This window comes from Patella vulgata, chromosome 6, assembly GCF_932274485.2.
Source record: "Patella vulgata chromosome 6, xgPatVulg1.2, whole genome shotgun sequence".
NCBI classification, from domain to species: domain Eukaryota; kingdom Metazoa; phylum Mollusca; class Gastropoda; family Patellidae; genus Patella; species Patella vulgata.
The window spans coordinates 63818161-63838306 of record NC_065884.2 but is presented as its reverse complement, the minus strand read 5'-3'; the positions used below and the strand labels follow the sequence as shown (position 1 = coordinate 63838306).

The 20146-nt window shown below is 35.8% G+C and overlaps 1 protein-coding gene across 1 annotated transcript in view; it reads left to right on the top strand.

The window, feature by feature from the left end:
• Positions 1–501: 501 nt before the first annotated feature.
• The window catches only part of LOC126825664 (T-box transcription factor TBX3), a 109533-nt gene continuing 89888 nt past the window's right edge, over positions 502–20146 (top strand). Inside the window, exon 1 of the mRNA XM_050555408.1 lies at positions 502–566. Within this exon, the coding sequence (XP_050411365.1) occupies positions 514–566 (53 nt within the window). The 5' untranslated portion in view covers positions 502–513. The remainder of the gene's footprint in view (positions 567–20146) is intronic.

Sequence of the window (20146 nt, the reverse complement as noted above, 5' to 3'; positions counted from 1 at the left end):
TCAATATACGTATTATTTATGTTCTCGTCTACTTTTGTCTTGGTTAATTAATGGAAATACTGGATAAAATCAATGACGGTATCGCCGTCATCGCAACTTATCAAAATATGATGACACTATACGGTAAGAAAACTAACAGATCAGATTATTGACACGAACCAACCCAAGGATTAAGTAACGCCTTCTCTCATTGGAGGAAAACATTTGTGTACATTTCCACAACAAAAGTTGACTGAATTTTCAGCGGGTTTCAGATGGAAACTCTTGTCATTTTCCAATCGTTTTGTTCATCAAATTTTTCAAATTTAAATTGAAATTCGCACATTTACAAATTTAAGATCTAAGTTTTCTATATGTAAGCTTTTTGGTTTCTTTTTGTAGAACTAAAACGCATAACTCGTCAATGCGAACGTGACACTTCAAAAGAAACCTACCAAAGATATCCGCCATTCTTTTTCTCCTGGTCAACCAAATATCTTTTAATTGTGAAATTTGCGGATTGACTACAGGAGTATGAATTGGTCAATTGACTGGCCGAGTGGTTTAGGTACTTTGCCCTGGTACAGGTAAGCAATTTATATTTTTATTTTCAAATTTTATTTTACCGGGAATGCAAAATAATGACACCTTTTACGGACCTTCACTCATGTAGTAATTTTTTAAAAAGGAAATGAAAAAAAAAAAAAAATTATTTTAATTTTTCATACAGTTTAGTATTTTTAACGGAATGTAAAATAATGACGCATATTAAGGGCTTTTATTCATGTACTAATTTAAGAAAAAAAACCAAAACATTTTAATTTTAAATACTTTTTTATGGCTTATTATCAAAGTATTTATTAAGGGGAATGTAAAATAATAGGTACATTTATTAAGGACATTCGTCCACCCACTGTAAACCCCCTACTTTCGCCCCGTAGTTGATTTAAGAAAAGAAAAGAAATCCGCTGAAGTTTTAATTGCAAGTACTTTTCGGTTTCTTATTTCAAAGTCTTTATTAGCAGAAACGTGCGCACATTAAGCGATGTACAGAACACCCGTATACATCACCCTAGGTATGATATATCTTATTAACTTCACGGAATTTACACAATTTTCACATTTTAAATACGATTTGTGGAGAATTAAGTTACATACTTCACAAATTAAATTTCTGCTAACATGAACTCGAAATTTACAAAATATTATACAGATCAAACGCTGATATGTTTGTAATATTTTTGACGGGACGGCGGTTGGGATATTAACTTTACAAAAATATAACACATATGTATTAAAAAAAAGTATTATTAGTCGGTTAGAAATTAAAGGAATAAATGATCCCAAAATGTTTTAGTTCTATTACTAATTTTGTTTTTATATTCCACTGGCTTAGAAGTATTTATTTGCACAGAAATTAACCCATTCCTCGACATGCTTGAATCATCGGGCTTGTCGGAGATTGTATTATCACCGGTATTTCACTAAAAATCAATTTATTTAATTCATTATTCAAGAGCCCGGATTTGAAATTAATACTTAATAAATAATTCAAGACATCATATCATTTTATATTTTATGATTAAATAAAATATGACATGAAATCTGGCAGCCGAATAATTTACAGGATATGAATACGAAACCTCATTGCCGGATTCAGTCATAAATAAATTAAACACGCTAGCGCTTATGTTCTCACAATCCGGTCCGCGGTGATCTCTCACAATCCGTAGCGATCTCGGGCAATGATAAATATGTATCAGATATCAGTAAATCAGTATATGAATTCAGTTGAATTACGTTGTATTTTTTAATTTCACATGCCATAATATGAAATAATTTTAAAAACGGCATACAGATGTATAGGATTTTTGGCAACTCAAGGTCCTGTTTTGGTATGTACCTTTATGAGACCCTCTGGAGTCACTGTGCAATTAGGGGCCGCCAAGGGTTATATACAGGGTAGGGATTCACCCACGTTCAACACAAGCACTGTCAAATCCTATACAAGGATATATTGTGAAATTTGAGAAAATAAAGCATAATCTTCTACGCGTGACGGAAGACAATACGGTTGAGCAAGTTATTCGTTGCGTGTTGGGTTTTTTTGTTTAAAACTTCAATACATAACATTAGTTCAACAGAAATTTATATCAGTATGATCTACAGTATCTACCATTGTTATTTTTAATTTCATTTCTTAAATAAATGTTAAATAATTAATTTGAGTTAATTTGAATGTGGATTAAGCTGTGAAATGTTACAAACTGTCTGAAAAATACAAAAGACAGTCAGCGAGACTCAAAGGAGCTAAAAAGAGAGAACAACGCTTTCTAAAACGTCACATGCGACTTTGCGGTCATCTGCAAACTTCACATAACGCTCATTTTATGTCTTTAAAACAACAACAAAAATAAGAAAGATAATTCATATAATATATCAATATTATCCAAGACTTCGTGAAGATGCATACCCCAATCAATTCAATAAACAACAACATATAATAATGATCTTTGACGCACGAATAGTGGGAAATTGATTTTTCTTCCCCATTCTCATAAGAATATCAAATCGCGCAGGAGGAGATATAGGGAGAGTTTCCGAGCTAGTCGATTTGGCAATGAAAGCAAACCATATCTCGGCAGTTGAAATTCCAAGAAAAACAGGACAGGAAGAGTCCGTGTCAGAGTTAGAATATGTATTATCAAGTCGAAAAATAACATATATTATATTATCATGTAAAAAAAATAATATATATAAAAATAGAATATTATCAAGTCAAAAATAATCGATATATTATCAAATCAAAAATAACATATTATCAAGTTAAATGTCACGTATATATTATAAAGTCAAAAATAACATAATATAATCAAGTTAAACGTAATCTTTATCAAGTCAAAACTAATGTATATACATGTATTATCAAGTCAAAGATAACGTATATATTATCAAGTCAAAAATAACAATAAATACATATTATCAAGACAAAAATAACATGTTATAAAATCAAAAATAACATCATAAAGTCGAAAATAACATATCAAGGCAAAAATAACATACACATATATTAGAAAGTCAAAAATAACTTGATTAAGTCAGAAATAAGATATGATTAAGTAAAAAAAAATAAGAAATATTATCAAGTCAAAAATAACATTATCAAGTCAAAAAATAATATATTATCAAATTATCAAGTCAAAAATAACATTATCAGGTCAAAAATAATATATTATCAAGTCAAAAATGACATTATCAAGTCAAAAATAATATATTATCAAGTCAATTATATATATTATCAAGTTAAAAATAACGTATTATTAATTCGATATTAGCAAAGTATGTGTTGTACTAATACAACAGGGAATATTAAGAATTCAGTTATTGAAACATTTATCTTTAAGATTTGTGTCATGAACAGGCCCGTAACTAAGGGGCAGGGCGGGGGGGGGGGCTTAGGCACCCTGCAAAACGTTTGCACCACTCACACCCTGTGAAAAAATTGTCAACCATAACACCTAGATAAACAGTGTCCGTCAATTTTACAGTACCCCTGAGAACACTTCCCGCCCCCCTGGTTGCTCTGAGCTAGTTACGGCCCTGGTCATGAATATAAATGACAGCAGTTTTTAAGTAAAATTATATTTCTTACATGTATATAATGCTTCATTATATTTTATATTGTATCATTGCTTGATAAAGACAAGAGAAACCTGGTCAAACGTCGCTCAGAATCCTAGTCAAATGTCGATCAGTATTACTTGATAAAGAATAGAGAAGCCTAGTCAAATGTCGATCAGTAATAATAGTAATTACTTGATAAAGAGTAGAGAATCCTAGTCAAACGTCGCTCAATAATATGTGTAGTAATTACTTGATAAAGAGTAAAGAAGCTTAGTTGAAACATCCCTCAGTAATAAACAGTAATTATTATATTCACTGCATTATGTTTTACGAGTCCAGTATGTTTACGGTATAACAAGGAAGTGCCAATTGACGTTCAAAGAACATAGGTTTCTTGGATATTATTTTAATCATAAATTCGAATTGTTCTGATTTGTGAAATTCACTCGGAATTGTAATATTACCGACATTAGGATTTATCTTTTGTGCCTGTAAAATGCTAATTTGATAAGTCAGAATGCAAAACAACAACAATTTTAGGGGTATACCAGAGAGAGCGGGGGGGGGGGGGGGTATGGGGTTCAGACAAACTAGGTTTTTGCGGGCAAGACTAAGGGTGCACCAGATCCTATAAAACCAAATAGAGCTAGTTCAAAATTGTAAAGCACACCAATGCGCCCAACATACATCTATTTTGACACTGATGTCAGAAGAGAAAGTAAAATGGCAGCCCAGTGAAATGACCTTGTCAAGTAAACACAAATTACGTCACAATATCTTAAGATGGACGTTCTTAGAAAGACGCCGATTGTCAAATACAAGTGTGTTAATAAAGAGATGTATTTGTCAGAGGACAGGAGAAATTAAAACGTGTGTCATTTCTAATCAATGGATCGCTGTCAATCTCAATTATTACCCCCTAAGACGTTGACCGTGCACGTGCCTCGGGGGAGCCACCTATCATGACGGTTGCAAATGAAAATTGAATGAGTTAATGAGAGTTATCTGTGCTTTAATTGACAAGATTAATATACGACGCCATATATCTTAATATAGTGTACCTGATTCTGATTAGTGTATCTATTGCCGACGCATGCCATTGATTAGAATGATTTTCAACGTATAGAAATGCCTCTTTAACCGCCAATGTAGCTCTTTTAGAAACGAAAGAGGATTTGGCGTCCTGCTTTTGTTTTCTGCATCAACTGAGCTAATGGAGGCCAGTATACGATATCCATATAGTGTGCTATGGGGAACCTTTATCCCGACAGATTTCGATCGTCGAAATCTAAATGTCATCAATCTATCGTAACTACTGGACGCTGTCCATTGCCAGATCCCCTGACCTACATCATTGACAAGAGGGCAACTTGCGGGAAAAGCCCAGGCTTGCTCCACCAATATCGGGATAGAACCCGTCACAACTGCAACAATAATTCGGTCATATGGTATTTTGTTTTATTTCTTCGGTTACGTGTTTATTCCAAAGGCGGACGGGGTGGGATGTCTGTTGATTGCTGATACATAATTTCAAATAATTTTAAGTAAAATACTAAAACTGGTCAAGGTAAAAATAATATAATAAAATGGGGTTAAACGTCTCACATTTCCGCAACAACTAGGCTAATAAAGTCGAACCGTCAGATATGAGGGACCTTTTGACCCAAATGCGGCGCTACGGCCTACTCTTAGATAGGTTTCCCACTGTTAGGGGACCTTTAACGTACTGGTACCAATGTCCAAATATAAAGGATTTTCTTTGATAATAATGATATAATTAATTAGTTTGCTAAGTTAGTAAATAGCTACTAGAGTCCACAAATGACTGATTTTTTTTTCTTTTCTTAAAGTGCTGGAAGTCGTAGCTTAATAATCATACATCACAACACTGCTAATGACTCATTTTCCTACTTTCGATTTTACTATAATTATTGTCATTTCTCAATGCCTGTTTGTTTGTCATCATTCACAAGCTGGAATCTAAACTGACGTTGAACACGTAGGCTAAATGTAATGGGACATGTCGAACATCTTGACTAGAATTATTACTCGGGGACACTTAGATTTCATTCCAGATTTGTGAAAATCGTGCCCTGTCTACTTTAAGTCAGATTAGGGGTGTTGGGTTTCACCAAGGGTGTAATAGGGGAGGGTTGGCAGGGGTGTTAATGGATTGTGTACAGTTTGAAATCATGACACTTAATATTCACTTATAGGATTATAAAATTCATTTTCTGTTAAAGGGTTTATTCCCAGGAAGCGAATTCTGAATATTTAACAAGTTTTAAATTATGTTTATTTCGAAAGGATTTCGGGTGTTTTGGGGTTGTTCCAAAGAATGGAGTTCTGATTTCTGAAGATTTAACAAGTTTCACATTAGAATTATTTGTAAATTTACATTTATCCGTAAGAGTTTAGAGCGTCATCCATTAAAGAGAGTTCTGAAAAGTAGGCAAATTTTACATTTATTTCCAAATGGTTTCGAGTGTTCTTCCAAGGATTTGACAATTTTCCATTTAATATATTTATTTGTGTCGAAAGGATTTACCAACAGAATCTTATTATACCTTGTTTTTCAAGCTGGACATTTTCTTTGAATTTTAAAACTTACGCGATTTTACCGATTTATATTGGGATTTTGCAGATCAGATTATGTTGGCTGTTTACAGATTTACGGCGATTATTTTTCTTGATTTATGTTTCCCTTAAATATACTTTCAAGTGGATCTCATCATTCTTGAATGTCGAATTCAACCATATCTTAAATATCAAACTTAAACTGTTGACGTCCTACGGGACATTTACGTCATCAACTTTATATTTGATAACCATTATAACGGTTATTTATGGGGAGCTGAGAGTGGGGTGGGGTGAAGTGAAGCACGAGAGTATACAAGATTTGTACAATATTCGCTCTCCTCTCCGCGCTAAAGAACGATGCAGGTATAAAGTTTTTGCACACCGCTTCGTTGTATTTTATAATGGTGACAATAGTTACGTCATGAGTTACGTCAGACTTTCATGATCTACTACAAGACAGTATATCAATATAAACTATCATTGTAAGGCCAAAACAAAAAGAATATTATCCGAAAATAGGGTTGGTCGGTTTTAATCTTTTAATAACTTACATCGATAGTTGCATTCTAAATCGTTTGTGGCGCCCTTTTAAATGCTGTAAAGCGTTGATCATTTATTTTGTAGCAATTCTAGCAAATTTACAGAGTAAGGTTCTGTAAAATAATGCCGATACAGGCTGATGTAAATACCGAAACTTCAGTATCTGCAGAAAACCATCCGAAGGCCGATTTATAGGAAATGGGGAATGAGAAACAAAAGGTAGGGTCAGCGATTTGGGCTAAAAAAAAAAAAAAAAAAAAAAAAATAGGGTCGATTGGCAATCTGATTAAAATACAGATCAATAGTTCGTTTCGTTTTCTTTTATACTTTCCACCGCCTCTACTGCCTGGAGATAAGACCAGTTGTAGTGGGAGGTCGCATCAGGGGTCATACGAGTGGCTTTTGACCATATGACGCCAGGCGTTTGATTAACCAATCAGCGTTGATGTTTCTAGTAGGATACCCACAGTTCCGTGCATCGCACGCTAAGAACTCGCTGCAACAGACCGCTTCATTGGCTAATGGATCACATCAACCAGAACCCGGGTTATATAACAACTCTTCCAGATCCCAGAGTAATAAAGATAAGTTAACGAAATTTTGAACTATAAAAACGAAACGAAATAATAGAATCTGTGTTTTAATCAGATTAGGTAGGTTTGGTAACTGTAAACACATATATTTTATGTTTGGCCTACGATATCATCAAACTTATTGCTATGAAACATTGTAAAGTGTTTGTGTAATAGCAATTATAAATCAGTCACATTATTACACATTTGAACACATTTAAAAAAAAATTACCATACAGTGACGTAGATCGGCGAACATTGGCGAAAGCGTATATGAGGTTAGACAGCGGACCCTGCTTCTTGACACGTGCTGGCGTAGAATCGAAACCACATCTCAATCGGCATGGTAACGTTAAAGGCCACTAACACCCCCAACGCCACCAATTTTCGTGGAACAACAAATTACTGAATAAGCCTGTTTAAATATATTATTTTGAGTGTTAAGATTATTCGGCGCTGCCAACAGACGCACCGAAATAGCGCTTTGACACAAGTACAACAGATTTATTACCTAAGATAAAATGAGCCTCCATCTTGAATGGTGTTAATGCGTTGTTAATAAACAAGGAAATCCAATCTGTGTTTTAACGCGCGAGATCTCATGAATACTAATATGGCGTCCACGAGAAGACGTCAGTTGGAATAAACAAATACATCAGACGTTCTATTAGTGTTAATTTTCGCGCGTGCTTGGAGAACCTTTCAATTACGCTTTACGTCATTTTGTGTTTTTTGCCAATCTCGTCTGTCGTGATGCGAGCCCCAAGATCGACTCATCGCACTCTTTTCGCACCACGATGGATGAGTTTTTTGCATGCCGAGGTCCAATCGACATTCTTAAAAGGCATATGTTTCAATTCCGTTGTTCATTTTCAGTCCTCGCGCCAAGCACGTGCTAATTGATTTTCCCGCGTTATTTCCCCATAGAACTTTCTTTCCTTCTGAAATGGAAGAGCGAAAAGATTCGGGTTGAAATCAGAAACTCCGTGGAGTGGAATCCATGGGGAGTTTTAGGTCGATCGCCAGCTATCAGGTTAAATGCTGGCACTTGAAAACTATGTGATATCTTACACATTTGGTCCGGGGAAATCCCTGGGGAAAACCGGAAGCCAAAATGAAAAGCAATAGGAATATTATCACCTGACACCTTAGATTTGACACAAGTTTGACTAAATGTTCCCTGGAGAACAATAGCTCGATAGCCTTCTCGTGTCCAACACGAATTTGCATTCTATTTGATAAAGCCACGGATGATTGCGAGGCTACGGGGAATATATTATTGTTAAAATAAATGAGAACAGGCAAAGTGTTGTTTTTCGTGCCATCGTCATTTTTGGAAGAAAATTGGTTTCGTGAATATTGCTTTTACGTTAAGACCAGTATTTTCATCAGTGTAATGGTTGAGTTGTCTGGTTTGATTTCACGCCCAGTACATCTTTATCAGAATAGACTTCTACTATTTGAATAACGATTCATCATTTTATGCAAATGCTAAGAAAATAATCTTGATCAGTAAGTGCACACAGTGTTTGTCGATGTTAAGGGGTACACTGTATGCCTATGTTGCCATTGACGTACCGTAACCGCTCTGTTCCTCCTTGACCTGCACGTAAATTACTAGTAACCTTGGACAGTTGGAATTCGAAATAAGACTAGGCCGCAGCGCCGCTGTACGGGCAAAATGTCCCTCCTTGAACACAGCATAGCGTATAGCCAAGTCGATGTAGATAGAGAAGATGTTAAGCCCACATTTTATTTCTGTAACCGTTTTCATTTCATCAAATGATTCAAAAAATGCGATACTTTCCAATGAGGGGGAAAGAGAGATAGAGAGATGGTTTAAGGTCCACTCGACATAAACTAGGTAATTTCGGGACTAACATATGGTTCAATATTTTTAAAAAATTCGCTTGCCCGTAGGGGTCTTTAGCAGTGGGAGGAAACCGGAGGACCCGGAGAAAACCCACGAGGTTGGACAAGCGTGATACTTTCCAATGACTAAATGAATTATGCCCTCGCACATCCACAAACGAAAAATGTAGTGTTTGCAATTATGCGACCGAGAATAACATATATTCTCGTGGGTGAAGACAAAGCAATTCTTTAAAATAATCTACTACAGATATATTTGGACAACATTCTATTTTCGTGGTACCGGAATACAATATTATGGAATACGGGTAAAAAGGAAATTTTGTTTGTCAATTGCGGCATCAATCGTGGTTACGGAAATAATTGCAACCTAACCTCTCTACTCGCTTGAACACACGCGTATGCCAGTTGAAACAAGGCGGCGAAAGACAACAAAATGCCACGAGACATCAATATTTTATTATTTATAAATCAAATTTTATAATTTATAATATAAACCAATGAAATACTACATGCTCGTCTTCCCCTCGCATGTCTCGAGCTTGTCTCGTGAGCACACACCTTTAAACCGTTATGCTGCAAGTAATGTGTGTTTTTTTGTCGGTAAAGACAATTGTTTGGTTCTCCTTATTCCGGCGGATACACAGATGCCCATGTATGGTATGTCGTAGACGTTGTTTGGTATGGAAAGGAGGAATTCCTATTGATTACAACTATTTATTTGAGAAACATCAAGAAAGAACCGACCATGATTGGTTGGATTCAATGCTGTTTGAAGACCGCTACCGTTTGATGGAATGTCGTAAAATGATAGTCTGTAGTTAAGAAACACAACACCCGAAGCTGCTTGGCGACCGTCTTGTTTACAGAAACGGTGACATTCTCCAAAGCTGAAGAAAAAAAAAATCTTTCGCTGGCTTTAGCATCAGCAAGAACCGGAAGGTCGACGCGTCTTCTTATCCGTTTCTACGGCTATCAAAACAAATGGGCTTTCCCGTCATTCGTAGGGTGGGGCGGGGGGAGCACAAAAAGATTATTTTAAATCAGTTTTTTGGTAAAACCGTATTTGATCATCGTGAGTGCTTGCAAGTCTGGGCGCCCCAAAAAACATCCCCAAAGAAAAAAATTGCGTACATAAACAAAGCTAAACAAATTGATTGTTACATCACTGGTCTCAGGCTTGTGCCAAAACTCACTGGGTTTAGCAATTAAGCAAGCAGACACAGTTTCCGAGAGGTTTTTTCTATTGACAAACTGCCATGTGGTATATGAATAGGAGGGGGTAGTGGTCGCCAATATATTGGCAGGTACAAAGACTTCGGGTTCAATATATGTTTTTTTTTTAGAGAGAGAGAAAGAGTTCAACGTCCACTTGACACAAACTAGGTTGTTATTTCAGGACTAAACATGTGGTTCAATTTTATTCCTATAAATCGCTTGCGCGTAGTGATCTTTAGCAGTGGGAGAAGACCGGAGAAAGCCCACGAGGTTGGACAGGCGACCCTACTCCTTGTCACGTACAAGCTGGAAATCGAAACCACGCCACTTGACTCAATGACAGACCTTATTATGCAACGCGCCATTCGCCCCACCCCCCTCTATAATTTTTGAATGAATGGAATGGGGTTTGATGTCTTGTCGACACTGATTATTTAGGTAATGTTGGGATAACATACCATTTACTGTTCCATATGTAAAGTAGTGTTCCTCGGCTGTAGTTTGAAACAAATGGGGAGATAACTGCTTTCCTTATTAAGGCCCAAATCTTCGGTAATTTTAGGCCCTGGCTGGTAGGTTATCGTAGGTTCAGATTGTCCAATTTAGTCAACTAAAATGGTGGTTGGGTGGTCTATCACGTGAGTTTTATATCATATATACGTTCTGTAATTGAGTCAAGTGGCGCGGTTTCTATCCAAATCTTGTAACCTCTTGGGTTTTCTCCGGGTTCCTCCTACCGCTAAAGACACCTGCGCACAAGCGTATTATTGAAATATAATAATTGAGTGGACGTTAGACCCTATTTCTCTAGTCAACCAAAAATAATTCGCAGCCACCATTTAGGCTTAAATAACACAAAAGAAAGCAAAACGCAAGAATATAAATACTTTTTATATTTTCTGTCTCTTAGGTTAATGTGCTGTTAATATATTGTTTTGAAATATGCATAAAGCTAGCCTCATCTACATGATATTACAGACATTTAAGATTATCTTGGTCAAAGCTATGTGTGGCGGGTTAGTGCTAAATGATAAGGCCAGCTCAGTTTTTCGTCATAGGTCACGAGATGCAAACAGGGCTAGCGCTAATCCCAAATTATGAACCCTAACCCTGGCTAACCTACAATCTCGCCAACAATGACGTACCCTAACCTTATTTACATCTTGACCTTGACAAAAAATGAGCTGGCCTTAACAAAAAGGTTTAGCCATGTGTGGCGCTGTATGGAGATCATTGATCACGGTGTATATGAAGATTGATATATACGATAAACAAATAGGGCGTGAGAATGTATATGATGACATTTAGCTAGAGTAATAACACCGGTATAATTTCAGACAATTATCCATGGAAATCAGCGATTCGGACCTTTGATTAGTGGATAGGCTTTCAGTGGTCGCCGAATCAAACTTATCTACTGACCGTCTGGTCGCCATGAAGAACCCAGTACGCCATTTTAACGGCTACTTCCAAGACCGGTCTCAGATCAACTGATAACCATAGTAATATTATATGATAAACTCCGAGTTCGTTATTAACTGAATATATAGATGTGAGCCAGTTAATTCTATTTATTTATTCAGTATAATATTTAGAGAGTTGTTGAGTACTAAATTATATACTAATGAGATGTACCAGAATGTAAAAATGTTATGTTTGTTATACTTACAGTCGCCGATCCCGATCGAGGATTTTTCGGGCAATATCTATTTTTTCACTGATTCATCCACGCTAAAAACATACTCAAAGGCGGCGAATTCATGCAATTTTTAACTCAAATATGTTAAAGTAGTAATATGCCATACAGTGTGCTATGAGGGACATTTTGCACAGGCAGCGGCACTATAGCCTACTCTTATATCGGATTCCAACTGCCAAGGGATATTTTACGTGCATGCCAATGAATATACGAGACCTCGATTTTTCGTCCCATCCGAACGACTAGACAGCTGTCCTTGTCAGGCCCTCCGCCCTGCACAACACAACTGACAAGGGGAAACCATGTCGGGATATCGTTACCAATTAGATTGTTAAATTAGTAATATTTTTATCAATTTATAAAATCCAATCACTTCCAATGGAAGGATTATGCTTGCTGTAAAAATTTAAAAAAAAATCAATTGTATTTGATCATGATTTGTCAAAAGAAACAATTTAAAGAAAGGGGATAAAAAATGATACTTTAGAAACATTAGGTAATTACATAAAAATGAAATGAAATGCACTGACTGGACTATTGAAGACGTGCGTCATACAGTGTGCTATGAGGGAAATTTTGCCCGGACAACGACGCTATGACCTACTCTGAATCTGTCACCGGAGCCCTTGCATCAACAGTGTTGTGGCTCCAGTGTCCGAATCACACATACCGTGTAAATTAAAATGACGTGATTGACACCTGATAAGTAAATTTCGAGTACATGTAGTCTTGGATAATTATCATTTAAATAATTTGATGGCTAATGTGTTTTAATTAACTGTTAAAATGTGAGGTAATTAATACTGTAGATAGTCCAAATGGTCATAATTATATTACTGTAGATAGTCCAAATGGTCATAATTATATTACATGAAGTTAGAGGGAGTGCAAGACGCTTCATAGTTTGAACTAAACAAACCACAAAATTGCTATTGTGTTTTTCTCTGAAATAAAATGAAATAAAATGGGGTTTAACGTCCTACTGTTCTGCACCGACTGGACTAACGAAGACGGGCATGCACCATAAACTTTGCTATGAAGAATTTTTTTTCCCAGACAGCGGCACTATGGTCTCGTTTTATATCGGATTCCAACTGCCAAGAAATCTTTTACGTGCACGTCAATGTGTACAAGGCACCTCGGTTTTTTGTACCATCCGAATGACTACACGTTGTTCCTTGCCAAACCCTCGTTCCTGCACCACAAAAAGGAGAAAAACCCCGATGGACATTCTCGGCCAACGCAGGGATCGAACACTGGATCTTACTCATTGAGCTACCGTGGCTCCCTGATCTTCTCGGATGAGAAGTTGCATCAAGTGTTCTAGAAAATGTAAACATACTATGTGAACTTATGATAGTCGAACCTAAACTCAGTGAAATAACAAAATTGTGATCTTCCCAAACAAGATTCGGTATCTTGTGTTCCAGAATGAACATACTATATGAACTCCCCGATTGACATGTGGTATGAGATGTTCTATAAAGAGTAAGCATACTATATGAACACATCAAATGAGGAGTGTATCAGGTGTTTTAGAGAGAGTAGGTACATTTTTTTGTGGTCCTCTCAAATGAGAAGTGGTATAGGGTATTATAGAAAGAATAAGTATACACTCATCAATTAATGTGGAGATAGGTTCTACTTTCATTTTGACAGCTGACGTTACACTGACGAAGCTGACCTGGGGGACGGAGGAGGGTGCTGGTCACTAAGACTAGTAATTATTGTCCCTGTTTCGTGAACGCACTTCTGTCGATTTATAAAATTTCTTCCATTAGCTCAGTAAATAACGGACTGACTCGCTCACCAGGAGATCCCATGTTTGATCCTATTTTTTTTTTATGCGGGATTTTTCAGTCTGGGAACCCTGTCTTAATCGCTTGCATGGGACGAAAAAGCGTTAGCTTGCACGTAAAATGACTGGTCAGTAGGACTTCGATGACAAGTAGGTGGAAATGCCACAGTCCGGGGACAATTTCCGTTATAACACACTGCATTTCTGTAATATCACAATGCATTTCGCACTGCATTTCTCTCATAGCACACTGCATTTCTATCATAGCACACTGCATTTCTATCATAGCACACTGCATTTCCCTCATAACACACTGCATTTCTCCCATAGCACACTGCATTTCCCTCATAACACACTGCATTTCCCTCATAACACACTGCATTTCTCCCATAGCACACTGCATTTCCCTCATAACACACTGCATTTCTATCATAGCACACTGCATTTCCCTCATAACATACTGCATTTCTCCAATAGCACACTGCATTTCCCTCATAACACACTGCATTTCTATCATAGCACACTGCATTTCCCTCATAACACACTGCATTTCTCCCATAGCACACTGTATTTCCCTCATAACACACTGCATTTCTATCATAGCACACTGCATTTCCCTCATAACACACTGCATTTCTCCCATAGCACACTGCATTTCCCTCATAACACACTGCATTTCTCCCATAGCACACTGCATTTGCCTCATAACACACTGCATTTCTCCCATAACACACTGCATTTCCCTCATAACACACTGCATTTCTATCATAGCACACTGCATTTCCTTATACCACACTGCATTGCCCTCATAGCACACTACATGCCGAATGTCCGCATTCATTAGCCCAGTTGGTGTCGACTTTAAACCCCTTATTTATTTCTTGCACTATTTTAATCAAATTATTGTGATATGTTTGGCTTTTAATGGTCATAAAGATTAAGATCGTCGAAATGCCCCCCACCCCCCTAAAATTGTCATAGGCCTAGAAATGTCATGGATTTACTTCATCAGCATACGAAAAAGAAAATCGCTGAAACCATTTAATCAGTATGTTTATCGTGTTAGGTAGGACTCTTATCCTTGGGTGGCCGGGTTCTTCTGGAATCACCAACAGAGTCACAAACAAATCTTTGACAACTCGGCAAAATATTTGAGACCACTGTGTAACATGGGGCTTGTGCACTTGGTAGCAGAACACATGTCCTCGGATCATCGGGTTCGGCTTCAGTCACGTACCCTGTATTTTTTATATCATTTTCCAATGACGTTAGATCATGGTAGGGCATTATTTTAGGTTTTTTTGAAAAGCGAATAAATAAATGGCACCTCAACCCAATAATACAATACGCTTGACGAAAGTTAAAACCAAACAACTTTTTTGCGTCATATGTTTTTTGCTGTTTATTGCTCTTGGATCGGAATTGACAGAGCTTTCAATATTTTTTTTAATCCCTGGTTTTAACGATCTGTTGTACGAATTGATTTATGCGGATAAAGAAACGTTGAGAAAATTAAACTTTCATTTGCGACAATCATTCGTTATTTTATTCACATTGCCGGTTCCTTTGATAGTGCAAGATGGAGGGGCTGTAGCGGAAAAGCTTCTAATCATTCGCGTGGGACGGAAAACTGGAGAGAGAGAGAGAGAGAGATAAACGTCCACTCGACACAAACCAGGTGATTTCGGGATTAACTTATGGTTCAATTTCATTTCAATCATTCGCTTGCGCGTAGGGGTCTTTAGCAGTGGGAGGACAGGCGGCCCTATTCCTTGTCACGTACAACCAGGGAGAAACTTCACGTAAAAATTGGAATGAAATTTATGAATGTTTATAGAAGTCCATTTAAAATACCAACTACAAGTCGTTTACAGCAACATCTGAAGAGATGACCACTTGTAGTAAAATTTACGATTTTTTAATCCAAGCTTTGATTTGTCGTCCATCTTGTAAATAAACCACTCTTCTAATCCTTTATGGTGATGCGTTATTCTGCCTCCCTTTTTTTAATACGATTAAAATAATCGTCTGTCTTTATTGAGTTTGATCGGTGTTGTCCTGTCCTCCTTTCTCTTATAATCGGGGTTGCCCTTCCCCCTTTCTTTCCTCTTATCTGATTTAATCTACCCAGGAAGGGTCAGTCCGTAGGAGACGGGTTATAATTATCTCCAAGACACTTTACTAATGATCTTTAAGTCATTTAATTATACGGAATCTTATACGAATTAAAGAAAACCGCCACAATTGCAATGTGTGGAAATCCCAATGAGTTTAAATTGGCTTTTAGCGATGTTGATCGTAGATCTGACACCCACCACTTACGGTCTATTTTATCATATAAAGTTACAGGTCCGTGGACAGAACATGCATTTCACAGCAAGCCGTTTTCAACTTGTATTTCACTTAATTATATTTAATTAATCTATTTAAATTATTTACGTGGCTTAGAAGATTACCCATATTGGTGTAAAACGAAACTTAGCGATTCAAAACCGACCATTTTATATACGCCTTCAAATTTCTAAAAGAAAACCGTTTTAATTCAAATGTTTTTTGAAAAGTTGTGCAAATGTCTTGTTTCATTTATTTATCTATTTATTTTAAAAAACATTAGTTCCTAAACCATTTATATAGCTTTAAAAAGTTAAGGAATAGGGAATACGTTGAGAGAGAGAGAGAGAGAGAGAGAGAGAGAGAGAGAGAGTTAGTTTAACGTCCACTCGACACAAACTAGGTCACTTCGGGACTAACACATGGTTTAATTAAATTTCAATCATTCGCTTGCGCGTAGGGTCTTTAGCAGTGGGAGGAAACCGGAGGAACCGGATAAAACGCACGAGGTTGGACAGGCGACCCTACTCCTTGTCACGTACAACCGGGACATCTAAACCACGCCAGTTGATTCAATGACAGAACTTATGATACAGCTCGCACGTGCTAACCATTCGGCCACCCAACGCCCCAGGAATATGTTGAAAATTGAAGTCAAATTACTTTATTCTGAGCGAACGGTACGAGTGTTTGTAGTTTAAATACGAATTGCGTAGTCTCAATTTTCATTGCAGCCATTGTTACGATAATAAACAAAGTCTCGATTAACAAGTTTTGAATTAAATTATCAACTGGCGATCGTGTATAAATCCATTTAAAATAACGACCATCCGATGATTTACCAGGTTGATTATGGGCTTGGAATGTGAATAAATGTCTAATTAATAATTTATATAACAACTGAGATCTAAAGAAAGTCCTGCAGAAGGCAAATGTAACTTTAAATGATTGATAAAGCCTTAATATGTGAATATGTGTACCATAAAATAAAACCCTAGCCAGGGTGATTGCGAAGGGGATTTTTTTGATAATCCAAAACTCGCATCATTTTGAATTCATGCGAAGCGAAGACACTTATTTGGTTTGAATGATGTAATTCTGTCAATAGCAGTTGACAAAGCCTAAGTATTGTAGCCATTTTGGATTTGCTAATATACACCTAGGCCTGTCTGGCGTGTTTTAAAGACAAAATATCTCATTTATCTGTCATCATAATATAAAATTCCAATGTTTTGACATATAATACAATTAAAAATTACAAGGCGTGGTTTAAACGGCCATTCATCAAATTTTATACATTACCGCGGCTATTTTAAATTTTCAAATATATTATAAATGACTGTATTTTGACAGTTTGTGATCGACACGAATGACATTTTATTTCTCTTGTAACTCGAAAGGCGTAGAAAGATTAAACAGGGCAATCAATCTTTCTGTGTATTTGCTTTTTAAAGGCGACCATTTTGAATTTTTATGTCATTTAGTTTCTGTGAGTTTATTAATTAGCTATAATTTGAGTAATTCAGTTTATATGAGTTAAAAATTACAGTATCTTTTATCATATGATTTGAGTGATTCAGTTTCTGTGAGTATATTCACTAGCTTAATTAATTTGAGTAATTCAGTTTCTGTGAGATTATTAATTAGCTATCTTAGATAATTTGAGTAATTCAGTTTATATGAGTTTGAAAATTACCTATTTTTATCATTTGATTTGAGTAATTCAGTTTATGTGAGATTATTAATTAGCTATCTTAAATAATTTGAGTAATTCAGTTTCTGTGAGATTATTAATTAGCCATCTTAGATAATTTGAGTAATTCAGTTTCTGTGAGTTTATTAATTAGTTATCTTAGATAATTTGAATAATTCAGTTCAGTCTCTGAGAGGTTTTTAATTAGTTTCCTTAGATAATTTGAGTAATTCAGTTTCTGTGAGATTATTAATTAGCCATCTTAGATAATTTGAGTAATTCAGTTTCTGTGAGATTATTAATTAGTTATCTTAGATAATTTGAATAATTCAGTTCAGTCTCTGAGAGGTTTCTAATTAGTTTCCTTAGATAATTTGAGTAATTCAGTTTCTGTGAGTTTATTACTTAGTTATCTTATATCATTCGATTGAGTAATTGAGTTTATATGTGGTCTTTTATTCATATGGCTCGGATAATTCAAATTTCATGAACTTTAACGTTATCTCTATTAATTTAATTTGACTTGAGTTTAATTGAGTTTATTAATGAGTAATCTTTCCTTTATTTGGGCAATTCAAAAATTATGTTTGCGTTCAATGTCATCTTATAATATGGACGGATGATACACTACACCCCTCCCTCCAGCCTCCTTCACTCTTAGCGTTAAATAAGAATTTCCATAACATATCTTTAAAACTGTCGTACCTGGTACCCACGTGGTCCATATATTACAAAACATAAATTGTAATAATTTAAGTCAAATAATTCCGATGTAACACGGTAAAATTATAATTTTAAGCTTTGGAGTTTGTGGTAAAGTATAAAATCGTAATCCCCGTGATCGATCATCTGTGGCCCCAGTGTACATTTTACATTTAGAGTAGATTAACACTGTCAAAACGTTTTTTCTTTTTTCGTGTCAAAAATTGTCAAAACATCAGTCACAGTGGCGAGGGATGATAGCTAATCATTTATCTTAAGGACACCTTTTATACGAGATATGACGAGAATTAACGAGAATATGATAAACTGGCCACCATATTTGAATAATTTTATTGTTCAACATTCTCATAATCTTAAAATCCTAAAATATTTAGAAATCACTTTGATAAATGATGTAGAAATTCATCAGTACACCGGAAGTCACATGACAGCTTTGAAAAAGGGTTAATACCATAATAACGATTTTTGATTCATTGCTACAATGGTATTCAGTAATTTAACTTGAATTACACAGAGCTTTGGAATACAATTACTGCTTATTATTGAGCGACGTTTTTAATGTAGAAATATGAATATTGCTATTGCCTTAAAAAGTAAAAGTATATGTAGAAAATGAATGTAAAAGTAGCACTATTTTGTATTAATTGATAAAGTAAAAGTAGTAATATTATTATTGATAAAGTAAAAGTAGTAATATTGTTATTAATTGATAAAGTAAAAGTGGTTATATTGTTATTAAATGATGAAATATTATAATGTAAAGTAGCTATTTAAGGCCTAAAGAAAGACCTGCAAGGCAGATTTAGCCCTTGTATAATGTATGTTTAATATATGCATATTAAAGGCTGAATAATTATATCAAATTACCAATGCTTGCATAGAAGACTTATTTCCGCTTTAAACCTTCTTAGATTGGTAATGTGGGTTGTGCACGACGTAGTGTATACTTTCTTGTCCTGCACCATTCAATAACACTTCGCATTCATTCATAGAAATTGCATAGATCTTTGTCGGGCTATTTAATTTATTCTGGACGTGATAAACATTCTTTTAATTTATGTACGATTTGTCTAAACTGGAAGCATTTCGTCCGAGTTGCAATTAATCCTCCCTATTATCTGTTAGGAATTCTCTTTGAGATTTTTATTTGTTTTCATGGTGGTGGCCAACGAACACCATAAAAGACAATTTCTTTCACTAAAAGATACAAGGGGTTATCATATTTCTTACATTAAACAGATCTAGATGAAAACATCAGAAACGTTTGATGCTCATTTAGATAAGACTTTATATCTCTTGAATTTTAACAGTTTTATTCTTTATTCCGGTAGTTTGTCGCGTTACAGATAACCGCCTGGCCCCTCAACTAATTTAGAGAATAAAAATATACCAACATATTAAAGAGGTAATATGTAGACCACTACCTTTTGATAGGAGCCGCAGTGGCGCGCTAACCAGGTTCGCTCCCGGGGTTGGCCGAGAAAGTTCCTCTAGGTTGTCACGCCTGGTTTCCATTT